The sequence below is a fragment of the Sugiyamaella lignohabitans genome, chromosome D (genome assembly GCF_001640025.1).
Source record: "Sugiyamaella lignohabitans strain CBS 10342 chromosome D, complete sequence".
Taxonomy (NCBI): Eukaryota; Fungi; Ascomycota; class Dipodascomycetes; order Dipodascales; family Trichomonascaceae; genus Sugiyamaella; species Sugiyamaella lignohabitans.
The window spans coordinates 1660297-1676276 of NC_031673.1; the positions used below are offsets into that span (position 1 = coordinate 1660297).

The 15980-nt window shown below is 55.9% G+C and overlaps 2 protein-coding genes across 2 annotated transcripts; both read right to left on the minus strand.

Annotated features, from left to right (window-relative positions):
* Positions 1 to 9313: 9313 nt before the first annotated feature.
* Positions 9314 to 12517, minus strand: AWJ20_5144 (uncharacterized protein; the record flags this gene model as incomplete). The annotated part of the gene is made up of 1 exon (XM_018882268.1): positions 9314 to 12517. The coding sequence occupies one exon, from the start codon at positions 12515 to 12517 to the stop codon at positions 9314 to 9316; it is 3204 nt and encodes a 1067-aa protein (XP_018736662.1).
* An 842-nt stretch (positions 12518 to 13359) lies between these two features.
* On the minus strand, positions 13360 to 15237 carry AWJ20_5145 (uncharacterized protein; the record flags this gene model as incomplete). The annotated part of the gene is made up of 1 exon (XM_018882269.1): positions 13360 to 15237. The coding sequence occupies one exon, from the start codon at positions 15235 to 15237 to the stop codon at positions 13360 to 13362; it is 1878 nt and encodes a 625-aa protein (XP_018736663.1).
* Between the last annotated feature and the right edge of the window lie 743 nt (positions 15238 to 15980).

Genomic DNA, 15980 nt, shown 5'->3' on the forward strand with positions numbered 1-15980 from the left:
GATAAAAAAAAATCGACACAATTGACAAGATGGGATGAGAAATATATCGGATATCCAGCAAACAAGCAGAAAAATAATTACCAGCTATGGAAAAAAAGGTCTTGGACAAGGTCGTTCGATAGAGATACGAAAGTGGTCGAAAAAGGTAGCAAAAGAATCAATAACAATAACAGTTATTTAAGAGCGGCCGTCAATTCCAAAAAGAAACCAAACGAAAATAAAAATAAAAAATTAAAATAGAAATTATCGACCAGCAAAAATAAAAATAAAAAATAAAAATATAAACAAGACACAAAACCGTAGAAACCCAAACCAAGATTTTACAATATCGACGCTGGGTACTTATATATAAAGTACTGACGTTGAACTGAGACTGAGCATCCGGAAACTAAGTCGATAGGACATAATTGCTTTTGCGACAGAGGATGTTGACGACTTCGAGGTCTGTGCAGACAGTATGTTATTGCACCAGCCGGAAAAAGCAACGAGGCAAAAAAAGAGCAGCGAAATTGTGGGATAAGCTGGAGGGGGGGAACGGCGCTTCGAACTGGTAGCAGAAGCAGCCAGGCTGCTACCACCACCACCACCACCACCCGCACGAGCAGCGATCATGCCCAGGAAAGCTTTACCAGCCAAACGAGCAAACCCTCACCACCCCTCCCTCTCCCCACTGCACACACCCCTGTTCCTCCACACCCCTCTTCCTTTTCCTCCCTTCCCCTCGCCAGCAGTCCCTACACCCGACTGGGCCGCCCTCGCAAAGCACACCACCTCCCCCCCTCGTCCCCTCACCCCACCCCGACTCGAGCGCAGCGAGAGGAGCCACGGGGTCTGGGGCAGAGCCCCAGCCGCCGGAGGCAGCACCACCCACCCGCCCCTCCGGACCTGCAGCCGAACGAGGGGCAGGTGAAGGTGGAGGGGTCGAAGTGCGACCAACAGCAGCTGCAGCTGCAGCACAAAAAGCAAGTCGGCAGCGCTAGTAGTGTAATCGCAGCTTGCTTTTTTCGAGGTGCGCAGCTGGCTGCTGGTCGCAGGACTGCAGGTGGTTGGGAAAATGATGTGCGCTCGGGAAAAAGCAACGTCGCCCGCTGGCTGATAGGCTGCTGGCCCCGTTGCTTTTTGCAAGCACGCAAAACCCTCTTCTGGCTAACTCAAGTGGGCAGCACCCTCGCTGCCCTGGCCCTGAAGCTTAATACCTCGTCTGTGCGGCGCGTGCGGCCTGGCGGGGGTGCTCCTCCGACTGGGGTCGGTGCCTCCGGCGGCTGGGGCTCCGCCCCAGACCCCGCTGCTCCTCTCGCTTCGCTCGAGTCGGGGCGTGGGGGTCCCCCGCTGGGGGGTGCCAGGGGAGGGTTGGGAGGGGACTGGGTTGGTGGTGGTGGTGGTTCTTCTAGCGGTGAGGAGGGGCCGGGGGAAGCAGCAGATGCAGCAGGAACCACGTTTATTGCCTTATCGTGCACCTCGGGCCTGTGGCCGGAGGCACTTCTGGCCGCAGTGTCTGGCAGGGCAGAGCCACAACGGACTGAACTGGCCATCGATAGCAGCGTGCGAACTAGCCTCGTCCGCACAGGCGTGTCTCTGGCACCACCTCCGCCATCTCAGGCGGAGCTGCCGTGACCCGTAGATTGGGACATCGTCCTGCTCCCCTCGTCCGTCCTATGCCCTGGCGCCATGCCCGTTTTCGGCATGTGCTCCCCTCCAAACCCACACCGCCGGGTCGTCCCCTCCTCCTCGCTACCAAACGAGGGGCACTACCACCCCTCCCCCGCGCCCTCCTGTCGCTTTGCTCGAGGAGCCACGGGGTCTGGGGCAGAGCCCCAGCAGCCGGAGGCACCCGCTTCCGCCAAGCGGCGGTGACGACTGCCAAGGGCTGGGCTTGGGTCGGCGGGGGGTGGGGTGCTGCCTCCGGCGGCTGGGGCTCTGCCCCAGACCCCGTTGCTCCTCTCGCTGCGCTCGAGTCGGGCGAGGGGGAGGGGTGCCGTCTCCTGCGAAGCAGGAGCAACCAGGGTCTGGGGCGGAGCCCCAGCCGCCGGAGGCAGGCCCAGACCCCCTGGATTCTGGGCGAACGGAGGTCAGGTATCGTTATCAGTTGAGGCGCTGGCGACGCCTGGGCTGGTGACATCGGGCATGGGGACAGGCGCATGTGGCATCGGGGTCTGAATGTGGTTTGAGCCTGGGGTTGGTGCCTGGCCGGGTTCCTGAATTGGGTCCCGTGAGCCGGGATTGCCCGTGAATGACGTCCTTCGGACTCCATCCAGGTCTCTTAACAGAAACTCCAGTGACAAATAAAATGTCGTGACCGAACACCGAACTGAACTGCCGTCATGGCCGACCGGTGGCTCAACTGGCTCGTTCTCAGACCGCAGTTATCGTTGTTGACCCGTGTGCATGGTACCATTCCATCCCCGACAGCCGAGTTCCGGCCGCCAGACTCAGCCAGTCGCAGCACCACCACCACCACCACCACCACCACGACCATCTGTCCCCTCCCTCTGGTGTCCGTCCGCCCCTCCCCCTCTGCCCCTCTACCTGCCGCTGGCGACCCCCCAGCCCGACTCGAGCGAAGCGAGAGGAGCCACCAGGGTCTGGGGCGGAGCCCCAGCCGCCGGAGGCAGCACCCCACCCCCGCTGCCGCTGCCACTGCCGCTGCATGGGTGGGTGTTAGTCCTGCCGGTTTATTATTATTATTGGCGCTGCAGACATTCCAGCTGGCGACGTTTTTTATTTATTTTGGCGTGCGTTTATTTTTATTATTTGGCTACCACGGTTATTATCATTCCTGTCTCGACAAATATTATTTGCGCTGCAATCGTGTCAAAAATATTATTATTCCTCTCCTATTATTTTATACCTGTGCATACACGGAATTCCAGCATCGCGCGCCGTCACTCACCGGCCACATCAACGGTGCTGCTGCGATGCCTCCGGCCGGGGGTGGGGTGCTGCCTCCGGCGGCTGGGGCTCCGCCCCAGACCCTGGTGGCTCCTCTCGCTTCGCTCGAGTCGGGCTGGGGGGTCCCCAGCGGCAGGTGGAGGGGCGGGCGGGGTGTGGACGGAGAGGGGGCATGGGCATGAGTGGGTTTATTATTCGAGCTGCTTGCGGTGCTGGTGGTGGTGGGAAGGGATCGGTGCGGGGAGCGTCTCATGTCACGACCAGCCGGTCCTGCCGCCGTCCCCAGCCTGCCCACCACCTCCACGCGACGACTCGAGCGCAGCGAGAGGAGCCACCAGGGTCTGGGGCGGAGCCCCAGCCGCCGGAGGCACACCCCACCCCCCGGAGGGCCCCCCAGTAGCGAGACCGCCCGGAACAGTAGCCTCGCCATTATATGCACCCAATTGGTTTGGTGGGTTAATTAAGGTTTGGTTTGATATGGTTATTTTCGTGGGTGCAGAGGCGATCATCTGCAGCGTGGCATGCGGTGGGCTGATGTGTTGGCGGAAGGTTGCGGGTAGCTGCAGCTGCCGTCGAGGGGCTCCAGGTGGGCTGGTGGCAGCGGCCGGGCTGGGCTACGGGGTGAGCGAGGAAGGATCGAGCAGGGGTGAGGGGCCGGGGCGGTCGGGCGGGGGGTTTTGTTGGACTGAGGGGAGCAGAGGGGAGCAGAGGGGGGTGAGGGGCCTGAAAAATCAGGGAAAAAGGAGGGGTTCAGGGGTAGAGGGGGGACTGAGTTTCAGGGGGTGTAAGAGGACTAAGAGATTATTCAGGGAGTAAGAGAAGTATGAGGAGTATGAGGAGTATGAGGAGTGAGAGGAGTGAGAGGAGTGAGAGGAGTAAGAGGAGTAAGAGGAGTGGGCAAAAGAGGACAGAAAAGGCAGAGGGTTCAGAGAGGGGAAGAGGGGACAAAGAGAGGGACAAAGACACAGGGACAAGGAGACAGGGACAAGGACAAAAGCAGCGTCCTCAGCATCAGCATCAGCAGCAGCAGCAGCAGCAGATGCCATCGAGTCCTGAGTCCTGAGTCCTGAGTCCTGAGTCATGCGACAGGCTAGACAAAACCCAATCGACACGAAGATATCCGAGAAAGAACCGAGGAAAGAGATAACAGGACAGCAGAGCAGGGAATCTACGGAGTCGCGGACGAGATCCAGGAATATCAGGCCAGGCCCGGAGATCATCAACAGATGACTGAGCCGGACGTGGTGGGCCAGACCAGTGCAGTCGTCAGTTTTAAACTTTATTCAGGCACAATTAACGGTCGACCCTGGCAAATGTTTCAGCTGTAAGGGGGATTTCTTTTTCTCAGAGATGGTATGGCCTCTTTGCTCCCTCGTTACAGTTCCCCAGTTGGGCATCAGCCCTCGTTTTCCCCCGCATACCAGGCCAAAACTTATTATTAGCTTAAACTCTATATTCTGCATACAAGCGGGCGAAATAATATCGACTGTTTCCTACTTTAGCAATTGGAGATAATCAAACTTTATACTAATATAACTGAATAATTTACACGGGTTCTAGTTAATTTGTTTTTGTTGATGTTATATGGTGTAAGTAACGTTCACATGCCAGTTGCAATTGGTTATTTTGACTCCTCTTTTTCTGATCAGCGTTTGGATTAGTTCTGTCTTAGCTGTTGTTGTTTCTTTGCCAGGAATGGAAATACCAGACGGCGAGAAGTAGAGTTTTGAGTGGAAACAGTGGAGAGCGTGGTTGTGGCAGCATGTGTGGTGGTGGCAGGATGTAATGGGATATGATATAGCAGAGTAGAGTATTTAGAATTAGACCTAGCAGTAGTGGTAGCAGTGGTGGTGATAGAGGGTGGGATATCTCAATCTGGAATGTAGTTAGAAAGAGGGAGGTGTAACGGGCACTCAAAGTGGACCGCGCAATTCGGATTTCGGGAGAGGAGCCCTGGAGATAGCGGAATTAGCAGGCCGTAGGTTGGAGCGAGTGACGTTATAGCTTCGCAAGAGCAGTAGCAAGAGCAGTAGCAAGGGCAGAAGCAGAAGGAGATTGCAAAAGCAAGAAACTGGCAGTAGCGAGGTCGAAGCGAGGAACACGACAGGAGCGGCAGAACAGGACCCAGCGAGTTCGTCACACCTCCAACGAAACCATACAAATGACCTCAACGACAGAACTTCAACGTTGACCACCCCCCTAGCACTGGCAGCACCCCGGGCAACTCCTGCGAAGCAGGAGCAACCAGGGTCTGGGGCGGAGCCCCAGCCGCCGGAGGCAAATCCCCGACTCGCACGGTCCAAACGGCAACGTAATCGCCCCTGGTTACACGGGTTGGCGAGCGAGGTGAAAGTAATCTTATTTTCTTCTTTCGCTTACTTTGCAGGCAGCGATCGAGCGGGATCCTCTTTTTTTTTTAATGCACTGTAATAGTTTGTAATAGCGATAGGTTATAATTGACTTTGACGAGCCACTTATTCTCACCTGAACGACCTTTCTGTCCACAAATATCCTCGACGGCTGTTTCATATGTGAACCAGCGCCGACTCGTGGCAGTTTCACGAGCCCCTGAATCAGCCCAGCTACCATATCACCACCATCTGCCAGTCCACATGTGACACGAGACATTTTTCTGGCTGAGAAATGTCGCAAATCGCCAATCTTATTGCTTTTTGAGCGCTGAAGGCCTTGTATTGCACGACCGTTAGTTTTACTTACTTTTGAAACCATCGTTCGTTACTTTTGGCCACTGCAAAAACTCTAAATAGCCCTGCCTGCCTGCCTGCCTGCCTGCCGCCCACCGACATGAAACTATCGTGCTCAAGTCCTATCGCGACCATGTACCTCGTCCTGCTGGTCCCGGTACATCCACCCTCTTCGCCATGCACTCCCCCGACCCCGGCTCCCTGCCTCCGTGCGATACCGGGCCCTGTCCTGATGACACGCTTGTTATGTCAGAAGCTCTTCTTCCCGGGAGGTGGTGCCTCCGGCGGCCGGGCTCCGCCCGGACCCGTGGCAACTCCGCGAAGCGGAGTTGGGTCGTGGGGGGAGACGGGTTGTTTTGGTGGTCCCTGGCGTTCGCCAGCTGTCAAATGGGTTGACACCTGGAATTGTTTTTGGGTGGTTTCGTCTCCGACATGTAACGGTCCCACCTGATTAGGGACATCAGACATGCGGATCTGCTCATGCTCGTTCATGCCCGATCTCGAGATCATGCTCTGGCAGCGGCCCTGTGCCTCCGGCGGCTGGGGCTCCGCCCCAGACCCTGGTTGCTCCTGCTTCGCAGGAGTTGGCTGGGGCGGTCTGTCGAATGGGCGACGGGGATGGGTGCGTGAGTCTGAGACTGACGCGGTTCGCAGCTGAAACTCCGCTGCTGGCGATTCTGCCGAGTTCCGAGGCTCGCGAACTGAGACTCAGTCTGTCAATTAACTCAGACTCGGACTTTGTAAACTCTGACTGTGATTCTGAGACCCTGAGTCTGAAATAAAATCCAACATAAGCTCCCCTGACCCCTCCCCTGACCCCTCGTCCCCCCACCACCCCACCGGCCCCTCCCCCTCCTGCGAAGCAGGAGCAACCAGGGTCTGGGGCGGAGCCCCAGCCGCCGGAGGCAGCCCGGCCCCGGCCAGGTTATATTTAGCACCCCACCGTGGCCACAAACGGCAAGCCAATGCTCGACCGACCTAACATCACTGGAAACCTAAAAATCTACGACGCTGGAACCGGCAGGTGAGTAAACAAGCGGTCAGCATGCGACGCGACACAGGTCTCTCATGTGTCCGCATACATCCAGATTCCGCCATTGGGGGGAGGGGGTCTGCCTCCGGCGGCTGGGGCTCCGCCCCAGACCCTGGTTGCTCCTGCTTCGCAGGAGTTTTTTTTTCCCCGGCCCAACCCCCCCCCCCCCCCCCCCCTCCCCGTAAACGACTCGAGCGGAGCGAGAGGAGCCGTGGGGTCTGGGGCGCAGCCCCAGCCGCCGGAGGCACACCAGGAGAATGCTCCGTCGCTGGCGATCAGGATATGCTCCCTGCATACTCTCGGCTGCAGGGCAGACGCGCCGATCGCTGCCCGGTGTGGCTGGGCCCTGTACAGGTGGAATATGGCCTGAGAGTTGCGAGTCCTTGCGATTTTGGGTGTGAGGGGTGTGAGAGGACGGGCCGCTGCCTCCGGCGGCTGGGGCTCCGCCCCAGACCCCGTGGCTCCTGCTTCGCAGGAGTTGGCCGGGACCCTGGGGTGGGGTGCTGAGGGGGGGGAGTACGGGAGAGGGGTGATGCTGGGTCGACTAGTCCTGTTTGGGAGGAGGAGAAGGGATCTACTCATTGTCGGAGCTATACGAGATTCACATTGAGCGACAGGGGATGAGGAGCCCGGAGGGGCATAGTCGAGACCGTCTGCTGCTGCTGCTGCTGTTGCTTGGCTGGCTGCCTGGCTGCCTTCCCGATGCCTCGATCTTAGCACGCTAAGGGCTGCTGATCCTGTGCCTTTAGTTGTTTTTTTTTATCTCCCCTCCTTCCTGTACGGTGTTTACGCTGTGGTTGGTACATCAACCACGCTAACGCCAATATTGCTTGCTGCTTCTACCGACCTGACGCTACTGACGCTCCAGACGCTGAAGCTGCTGCTGCTGCTGCTGCTGCTGCCCGTGCTACTGCACCGCTGCTCATGGTCCGGCCTCTGATCCCTTGCTCCCTCCTGCTCCTCATACAAATCCGGCTTCCGATCCCGCTGGTCTTCTCTCGTCCTCGACAGATTCGGTTAGTCCTCCCGCTGCTGGCTGCCAACCCCCACTGGCCCTGGCCGGCTCTGGCCCTTTCAACAGCTGTCCTGACAGATTCCGCTTGACATCCCGCGTGCTCTACGGATCCGGCTAGCGTTCTCGTGCCACCGCCGATACCCGGGCCTGCCTCCGGCGGCTGGGGCTCTGCCCCAGACCCCGTTGCTCCTGCTTCGCAGGAGTTTCACCGGGCACCCCTCGCAACGACTCGAGCGCAGCGAGAGGAGCAACCAGGGTCTGGGGCGGAGCCCCAGCCGCCGGAGGCACACCCCAGGCCCCGCTTATCAGTGAGATCGGCCCCAGCCAGCCAGCAAAGAGCAACCGACCTCCGTAGCTCATCCCATCATCGCCCGGGGGCCATCATCGCGCTTCTGCCGCCGAAATAATTACGTCTCTCACTGGTCCCGGGTCTCGGAGGTAGCCTTCGATTAGCTACCACATCTCAACCCCACCTTTCATGCTGCTGCTGCTGCTGCTGCTCAGCTACGAATGGAATGGTCAATCGCTCTAGCTCAGATTAGCGGCCATGGCACATCCTGCCCAAACCGTGTCACCCCTCTTGGGTCCTGGAGGGGGAGGGGTGTGCCTCCGGCGGCTGGGGCTCCGCCCCAGACCCCGCTGCTCCTCTCGCTTCGCTCGAGTCGGGCGTACACGTCCCAGCTGGCGGGGGGAGGGACCCCACACGCTTGCTCGCGAAGCGAGCAACAACGGGTCCGGGCAGAGCCCGGCCGCCGGAGGCACACCCCACCCCCTCAGGTTGTCCCTGTCGTCTGGCTTATCTGCCACTTCCAGACACCTGAGGCCACTGCATCCTGCGGCCCTGGCCTGCCTGATCTGAACCTGCGTGCCCTGAGCTTGTCTCAAACGGGCCGCTGACGCTTTTTCTGGTTTGCTTATCTCCCTCCCTCTCACGTGGGGTAATCACCACATCCCATCCACACACCCCATCCCACTTTCACTAGCACAACCCCTTCACACCCCTCACACCCCGCTGGCCCCCTCCCCCACAACGACTCGAGCGCAGCGAGAGGAGCAACCAGGGTCTGGGACGGAACCCCAGCCGCTGGAGGCACACCACTACCAATCACGATCGGCCCCTCCCAGGCCGTTCCGGGCACGTGCAGGAGCTATCACGGTTGTTTTGGGGAGGTTGGTGGTCACTAGCACCAGAGCGGCAGGGATGGCTGCTGCTCGCGAACAATAGCATCTGTCGACGTAAAGGGAACGACTAACGACACCTCTTGGCAGGGTGCAGCCGCCGCTTTCGGCCGTAGGTCTTCCCAGAGCTGCTGCTGCTGCTGCTGCGATAAGATAAGACCTCTGGCTGGTGGGGGGTCTGCCTCCGGCGGCTGGGGCTCCGCCCCAGACCCTGGTTGCTCCTGCTTCGCAGGAGTTTAACCGGGCACCCCCCGCAACGACTCGAGCGCAGCGAGAGGAGCAACCAGGGTCTGGGGCGGAGCCCCAGCCGCCGGAGGCAGTCCGCCCTCCCCGTGAGGGGTGGTGGTGGGGGAAATTAGTTTGTTGATTTTCAGTTACTTTGCATGGGTCCAGAGCAGGGTCCAGAGCAGATTTTGGTGATGGTGCAGGCCGATCGGGGCAAAGTGTGGGGTAAGTGAGGAGGTCGGCGGTCAGTGAAAGTGAACACATGTCTCACTTGCTGTGACCATTGACACGATCGTGTGCATTAGTGTCTCCGCTGCTGATGGGTGTGGCCAGCGCGGGATTGGTGCTAGTAGGAGATAAGACCGGAGGAGGGGGTGCGGGGCTCGAGGGGGAGTGCGACTGCGGGTCGTGGCTTGGCAGGGTGTTTCCGTTTCGGGTCGAGTCCAATCCGGGCTGGTTCTGTCGCCAATCGCTCGATGTTGTTTTTGTTGGCCGTGTATCAGATGGCTTCGTCGACGGAGTCGTCGTCGAAGTCGCTGTCGTTGTTGGTGATCCGACCCCCGCAATTGTACCATTGGCGTGGCCATTGGCGTGGTTGAGGGGTGGTTGTGACACAGGAGTTGCGACTGCTCCTGCCGCTGGTGGAGCTGGACCCGCTAGTGGTACTCGTGGAGCTGATACAGCTGCTAGTGAAGCTGGTGAAGCTGATGTCACCGATGCTGATACAGTTGCTGGTGCTGATGTAAGCACAGTTTCCCGGGTTGAAGGCGGCAGCTGCTGCTGTTGGTTCACCGGATGTGATTGAAATGGGTCAGCTTGACCACTGCCAGTGCCAGCATGAGCAGGACGCACGATCGATCGAGGATCGTGCAGGTTTGAAGGCTGTTGACTGCTTATAACCGGCTGGACTGGCCTGTCAGCTGCTAACTGAGGATGGGTGCCAGAATGGGAATCAGATGAAGGCGTCTTCGTCGTCGTCATCGTCGTCGCTGCTGTTGTTTCTTGGTGCGGTTGGATTGGTCGAGATAAGACAGGCGACGTTGACGACGACGATAACGACGATGGTGTCGATGATGTCGTCTGAAACGATCCGTAGGCTGGTAACCCTCCTCCTGGTCTGGCAGCGGGTGTCTGAAACTGGCCTTGAGGCGGATTGGGAGCTGTTTGGGGATGCACTTGAAAGCTCGATTGGAAAAATTGAGCTGTGTGTGGAGTTTGTGAGTGAGCTTGTGATTGAGTTTGGAGTTGAGCTTTGGCTTGAGCTCTGGCTTGAGCCTCTGCTTGAGCTTGGGCTTGGGCTCTGGCTTGAGCACGGGCTCTGGCATCGGCTTCTGCCTTTAATCGTTCTTTTTCCAGTCGCTCTCTTTCTCGCTCCTCGTCCAGTCGTTTCCTCTCAGCTTCTGCTGCTGCTTTCAGAGCGTTTTCGTAGTCCCGTTTGGCTTTGGCTGTACATCTGTCACAGATGAACGCATACTCGCTGGCTTCTGTATCGGAACTGTCGGTCCTAGCTCTTCGAGAATCGTCTGTAGAAACCGTATTAGAAGTTGTAGAAGTAGCAGTGACATCGGTCTGATTGTTTGAACCAGTAGCATTCGTTGCTTCACCATCAATACCTGCTTCTGTCTCTGTCGCTGTAGAAGCTGCTGCTGCTGCTGCTGCTGCTGCTGCTTCAGCTTCAGCTTTCCGCTGCTTGTTCTCTTCCTGCTCTTCTTTCTCAGAAATAGATTTCAATACACTTTCTCGTTCTTCTTGTGGTAAACATGCTACGTGCATCCACGTATTGCACCTCTCACAAGCAACACTGAGAGTGCCGTCATCATAGTTCTCTCCGTATACTCCACAAGTACAGTCAAACACCCACGAATCTTCCGACTCCATTTGTGACAGTTCTTGTTGTGCTTTTTGTTGTTGTAATTCTTGTCTTCTACTGCTCTTACGCAAACTACCTTCGTCACTAGTGCCATTTTCAGAAGCAGGAGTCATAGAACGAAGTCGTTCTATCTGGCTATGACGGTCGAGTTTACGACGTTCCCTTTCCATAAACCGCTGTTCTCGAAGTTCTTCTTTCATGAGTCGTTCATTTTCTAATCGTTCTTCTTCCTCTTGTACTCTACGTTGTCTGTCTTGCTCTTCACGAATCGCCTGCTCCTCCAGCTCTCGTTGATGCTTCTCTTCTAATCTTGACGACCGTTTTCTATTAGCCACTAACAACGCTGTAGTTCGTACTTTGACTCTAGCAAGTGCTGTCTTGACTCGGGTTTCTTCGTGTGCTTCAATCACCGGCATCACATGCTTCACAAGATAATTATGAAGTTGCTTCTCTCCAGCCTGTTTCGACTTTTTCAGCTGGTCCACAAATGCCTTCCACGACTCCAAATGCCAACATACACACTCGAATTCCGGTTCATACTCTCTAGCTAGTGCCTCGCCCATTGTAGGAACAGGCTCGGGTACTGAGTCTTCTGCTTCAGCTTCTCCGTCTTCCTGTTTCATATCCACATCTTCATTACCATTAGTTTGGTGGTTAACACTATCGTCACCACCGTTTCCCTCATCACCTTCACCTCCCTCTTCTACATCCTCATTATCCTCATTGTCTTCATCATCTTCACTCTTTGACCGATACTTGTTACTGGTCGACCTCTTGCGCCTCTTATAAGAAGATCCAAAAGGCCGATTCGACCTCCGTCGTTTTTTCTTTCTAGCAGCTTCTGCTGCTGCGGCAGCAGCTGCTTCGGCCTCTGCTTCAGCAGCCAATCTAGCTTCTTCTTCCTCCTTTTCACGAGCCTCCAAAACATCGTCAATATATGGCTCGAAGTCCGTCTTCAAATACAGTCTGTTATCGTCAAATAAATAATAACTGCCGAAATCTCCCTTCCAGCCAATAGGAGCAATACGAAACTCTTCGACAGGAACGTCCATGGCCTCGATTTTCGTTCGAAACCGGTCATCTATCGATACCCATCTGACGACATGGGCAATTGCCTTTACTTTCGACTCGGCATCCAGTTCAGTGAACTTTCTCTCAAAACTGTCTGTTTCCTCATTATATTTCCCAAAAATCTTTGTTCCCGTGGTCTCGCCATCGTCAAAAATATATCCTTTTCGTACAAACAGTTTCCATAACCGTTCATTTGTATCCTCATAGTCGTTATAAGCAGATACTTTAACACCGACTGTCAAAGCAGCAATCAGAGCTCGAACCAATTGAGGAAGTAGAGCTCCGACCGGGCCATTAAGACCAATGAGATCTTCTTCAAGAACGTCACGAGCCGAATCGGTTTCTGGAGACGCAGGAATGCCGAGAATGGGTCTAAAAAACGACAGAAACTGCGTTATTGAGCACAATTCCCACGAATCTCGCAGCTTTTTAAGCACCTCCTGATACTGGTCGTCGTCTAACGGGATCACCGGCGGTCCAGCCAGAGCCTGGATCCTCTTAATCCCGTACGAGCCTTTAGGTCGTCCCATTGGTAACTCCAATTCTTCACAAACGGGGTCCCTTCACGAGTCACTTACAAGCCTCTGACGTGCCACTAACGAGTTAGTACCGGTCCAACACTGTTCCACAACCATCCACAACCATCCACCACCCTCGTAAACCCCTCTAAACCCCCCAGTTCAACTCCACCACCAACTTCCGGCAATTTTTCACCGCAACTTACATCCAAGATCAGTTCACTCTGCACAGTAATCAAGCCACAAACCGGGCGACAATTCTTCACAAACGCCTTTGATCCACGCACAAACGCCGATACACGCGCTTCACCCGATACTCGCGAGCTGTCCCCTTACACAAAAAAATAATCTCCGACCGAGAAAACCCGAAAAAAAGTACGTGTTCCGCTAAACTCACTTGCTCGCTCACTGCCGGTTATTCAGTCCAACTCACCATCGCTCGCCGGTCGCGCTCATAGTTCACTACCCTCGCGTCAAAATCTGACACTTATTCACCACCCCTAACCCTCCACGCGCGTCTGGGACCCTGGGGTCCTGGACCCTGCCTCCGGCGGCTGGGGCTCCGCCCCAGACCCCGCTGCTCCTCTCGCTTCGCTCGAGTCGGGTGTGGGGGGACGGGGTGTGCCTCCGGCGGCTGGGGCTGCGCCCCAGACCCCACGGCTCCTCTCGCTTCGCTCGAGTCGGGCGTCGGCGACCCCCTGAGTTGGATTTCACGTCAACCCCCGAACCCCGACTCGAGCGAAGCGAGAGGAGCCGTGGGGTCTGGGGCGCAGCCCCAGCCGCCGGAGGCAGACCCTCAGGAGTATGAGCAAAGATTACAATTACTTTTAGGCCCGGGAGGGGGCCGGGAGGAATTACACAGCGGATCTGGAGCCGCGGGTGGAGGAGGAGGAGCCTCCGCGACTGGGCCGGCCGCCACGGCCTCGCGAGAAGAAGTGACCGCCGCCGCGGCGGGGGTAGGAGTTAGAGCGGTCGCCGATGAGCGAGACTCGGCCGGCTTTGGTTTTGTCCATTTTTTCCATGGCCGACTTGGCGAGGTCGGCAGTGGGGAAGTGCACGAGGGCGAATTTTTTGTCGGGGTGACCGAAGGATTCTTTGATTTCGATGTTGGTGACGAGGGATTTGTCGTCGTCGGTGAAGAATGCTTTGATCTCGTCTTCGGTGGCATGGCCGTTAGAGATCCAGATTCCTGGTTGTTGTGGCTCTTCTGGTACAGGTGTCGAGGATGTTGCTGGTTTTTCAGTAGCAGCAGCTGTTGATGTCGCTGTTCCATTGGTGGTGGAGGAGGTGGAAGTGGATTCGGTTGCTACAGGAGTACCACCATTGGTTGCTGTTGTTGCTGTTGTGGAAGTACCATCTGGAGTACTGGCTCCGGGTGCTGAGGGGCTGGCAGATGCTGCTGCTGGTGAGTTACGAGCACCGGTGTTGTTGCTGGTGTTGTTGCTGCTGGTACTGTTGCTGGGGGTGGTAGCACCAGTGGCTGTCGAGTCTGTATTAGCATGTTTGCCGGTTTTAGCAGATGACGTATCGAGACCCTGCTTGGTTTTCTGATTTCCTGTCGTGGCAGTAGTCGTTGATGCTGCTGCAGTTGATTTTGCTGAGGTCTGGCCTGCTTTGGAGGTGGCAGCAGGACCAGAGGGAGTTCCTCCTGGAGCACCAGAACCGGTTCTAGAATCTGTTCTGTCAGTTCTGTCAGTTCTGGCAGCTCCAGTACCAGTAGTGGCAGAAACTGTACCAGTAGTATTAGCACTAGAAACAGCAGTATTAGAACCAGTACTAGCAGAAGTAGCAGTGGCACCGGCAGAACCTCGAGATCCACGACTGTTGTTCTTTCTGTACTTGAAATCAAATCCCTGTGATTTGGCCTCTACACTGACTCTGCCATCAACCACGTTCAAAACAAGCGATCCGTACTCGGCATCGCACAGATTGAAGTTCCACATATTCCTATAGGCTGCTAACAGATAATCGGTTCGAGCAGGAGTTTCGCCAGTATTGACTTCAGTAGGCATTCGTTCAAACACTTCAAGAGCAGATTGCAGTAAAAGCCGTTGTTTGGTGTCTTTTTCCAGCAAACTGAGCACCTGGACCTTGACATTTTCCCAGATATCCATAAACTGAGCACGAGCAGCCACTAATTTAGCTTTAAAGCTCTCAAAAGTGGGTTCGGCTGTGAATGCATTAAAACTGGATCCGTAGATAAAATGAAGGCCCGAACTAACAGTAAAATCGGCTCGCAGTGCAATAGCTAGTGCCAATAACAGCCCTTCTCGTGAAGGACAAGGATGGGATATAAATATCCGGATTTCACTAGCATCAAACGATTTTCGAACTGTTTGGATCAACTGGCCGATTTGTAAAGCCGTGGTCCACATCAACCCATGAGTTCCTGCAATAGTACTAGTACCATCTCCATTATCAAAGAATCGATGAAGAACAAGACTACCACCCAGACCCATTAAACGAATGACATGGCCACTAGCAGTTTCAATGGCATGAGTCTTAGTCTCGTCAACAAGAAACAAATTAGGTACTGAATAAGTGCCATTATTGAACTTTTCAATGACTGTGAGGTCTTCAGATGCTCCATAAATACAGTATACAGGCACATTGAGTTTGAATTTGCCGGAAATGAAATCGGGCAGTTCTGACAATGCGTTCTTAGCCAGTTTACTCTTAAGCTCCTGGCTATCCTGAGGCAATTTCGATGCATCCAGCAACGGCGAAAACATGGAAATATGCTTCAAAGTCTTGGGAACAATGCGATCTATACTGTGGCTGTCGAAAAACCCGAAATTGCCACTATGAATAATAATCGACGCCCGATGCTCCTTCGCCAGCTCGTTCAAATGACTAAGCCGGCCCCGGATCTCGGCCACCGCCAGAATCCTCAATCCCTGTACACTATGTACAACAGCCTACACATCGTTAGCAACACATTCTACACACCCCCACCACCACGGTCCAAGCCCCTCGAGCGAAGCTCGAGCAACGGGGTCTGGGGCGGAGCCCCAGCCGCCGGAGGCATAGGGGGCCACCGGGGAATTGCCTCCGGCGGCTGGGGCTCCGCCCCAGACCCCGTGGCTCCTGCTTCGCAGGAGATTGCTGGGACCGTGGGGTGTGGGGAGACGGTGTTGGGGGGAGGGGAGAGGGGGTACTTACGCCATTGGATACCATAGTTAGCTCGGTTTGGGGGTCGTGTGGGTGTGCAAATGTGTGTTTGTGGGGTTTGTGTGATGTTGGTTCGGTTATCGTGATTCCCAGTGTCGCTGTCTGTGTCCACTGAGCGTTCAATTAATCTCAGCACGCCTCGTCCTCGGTGTTTTGACTGTGTCGTCGTCAGTCGTCAATGCTGCTCTCTGAAAAGCTGTCTCTGCATCAACATCTCCCTCGTCATTATCGCGTCGCCTAACCCACGCCGCTGGTAGTGCGGCGCCAGCCGCAACCCCCTCAGTCCCCCTTTTGTCTCCTTTCC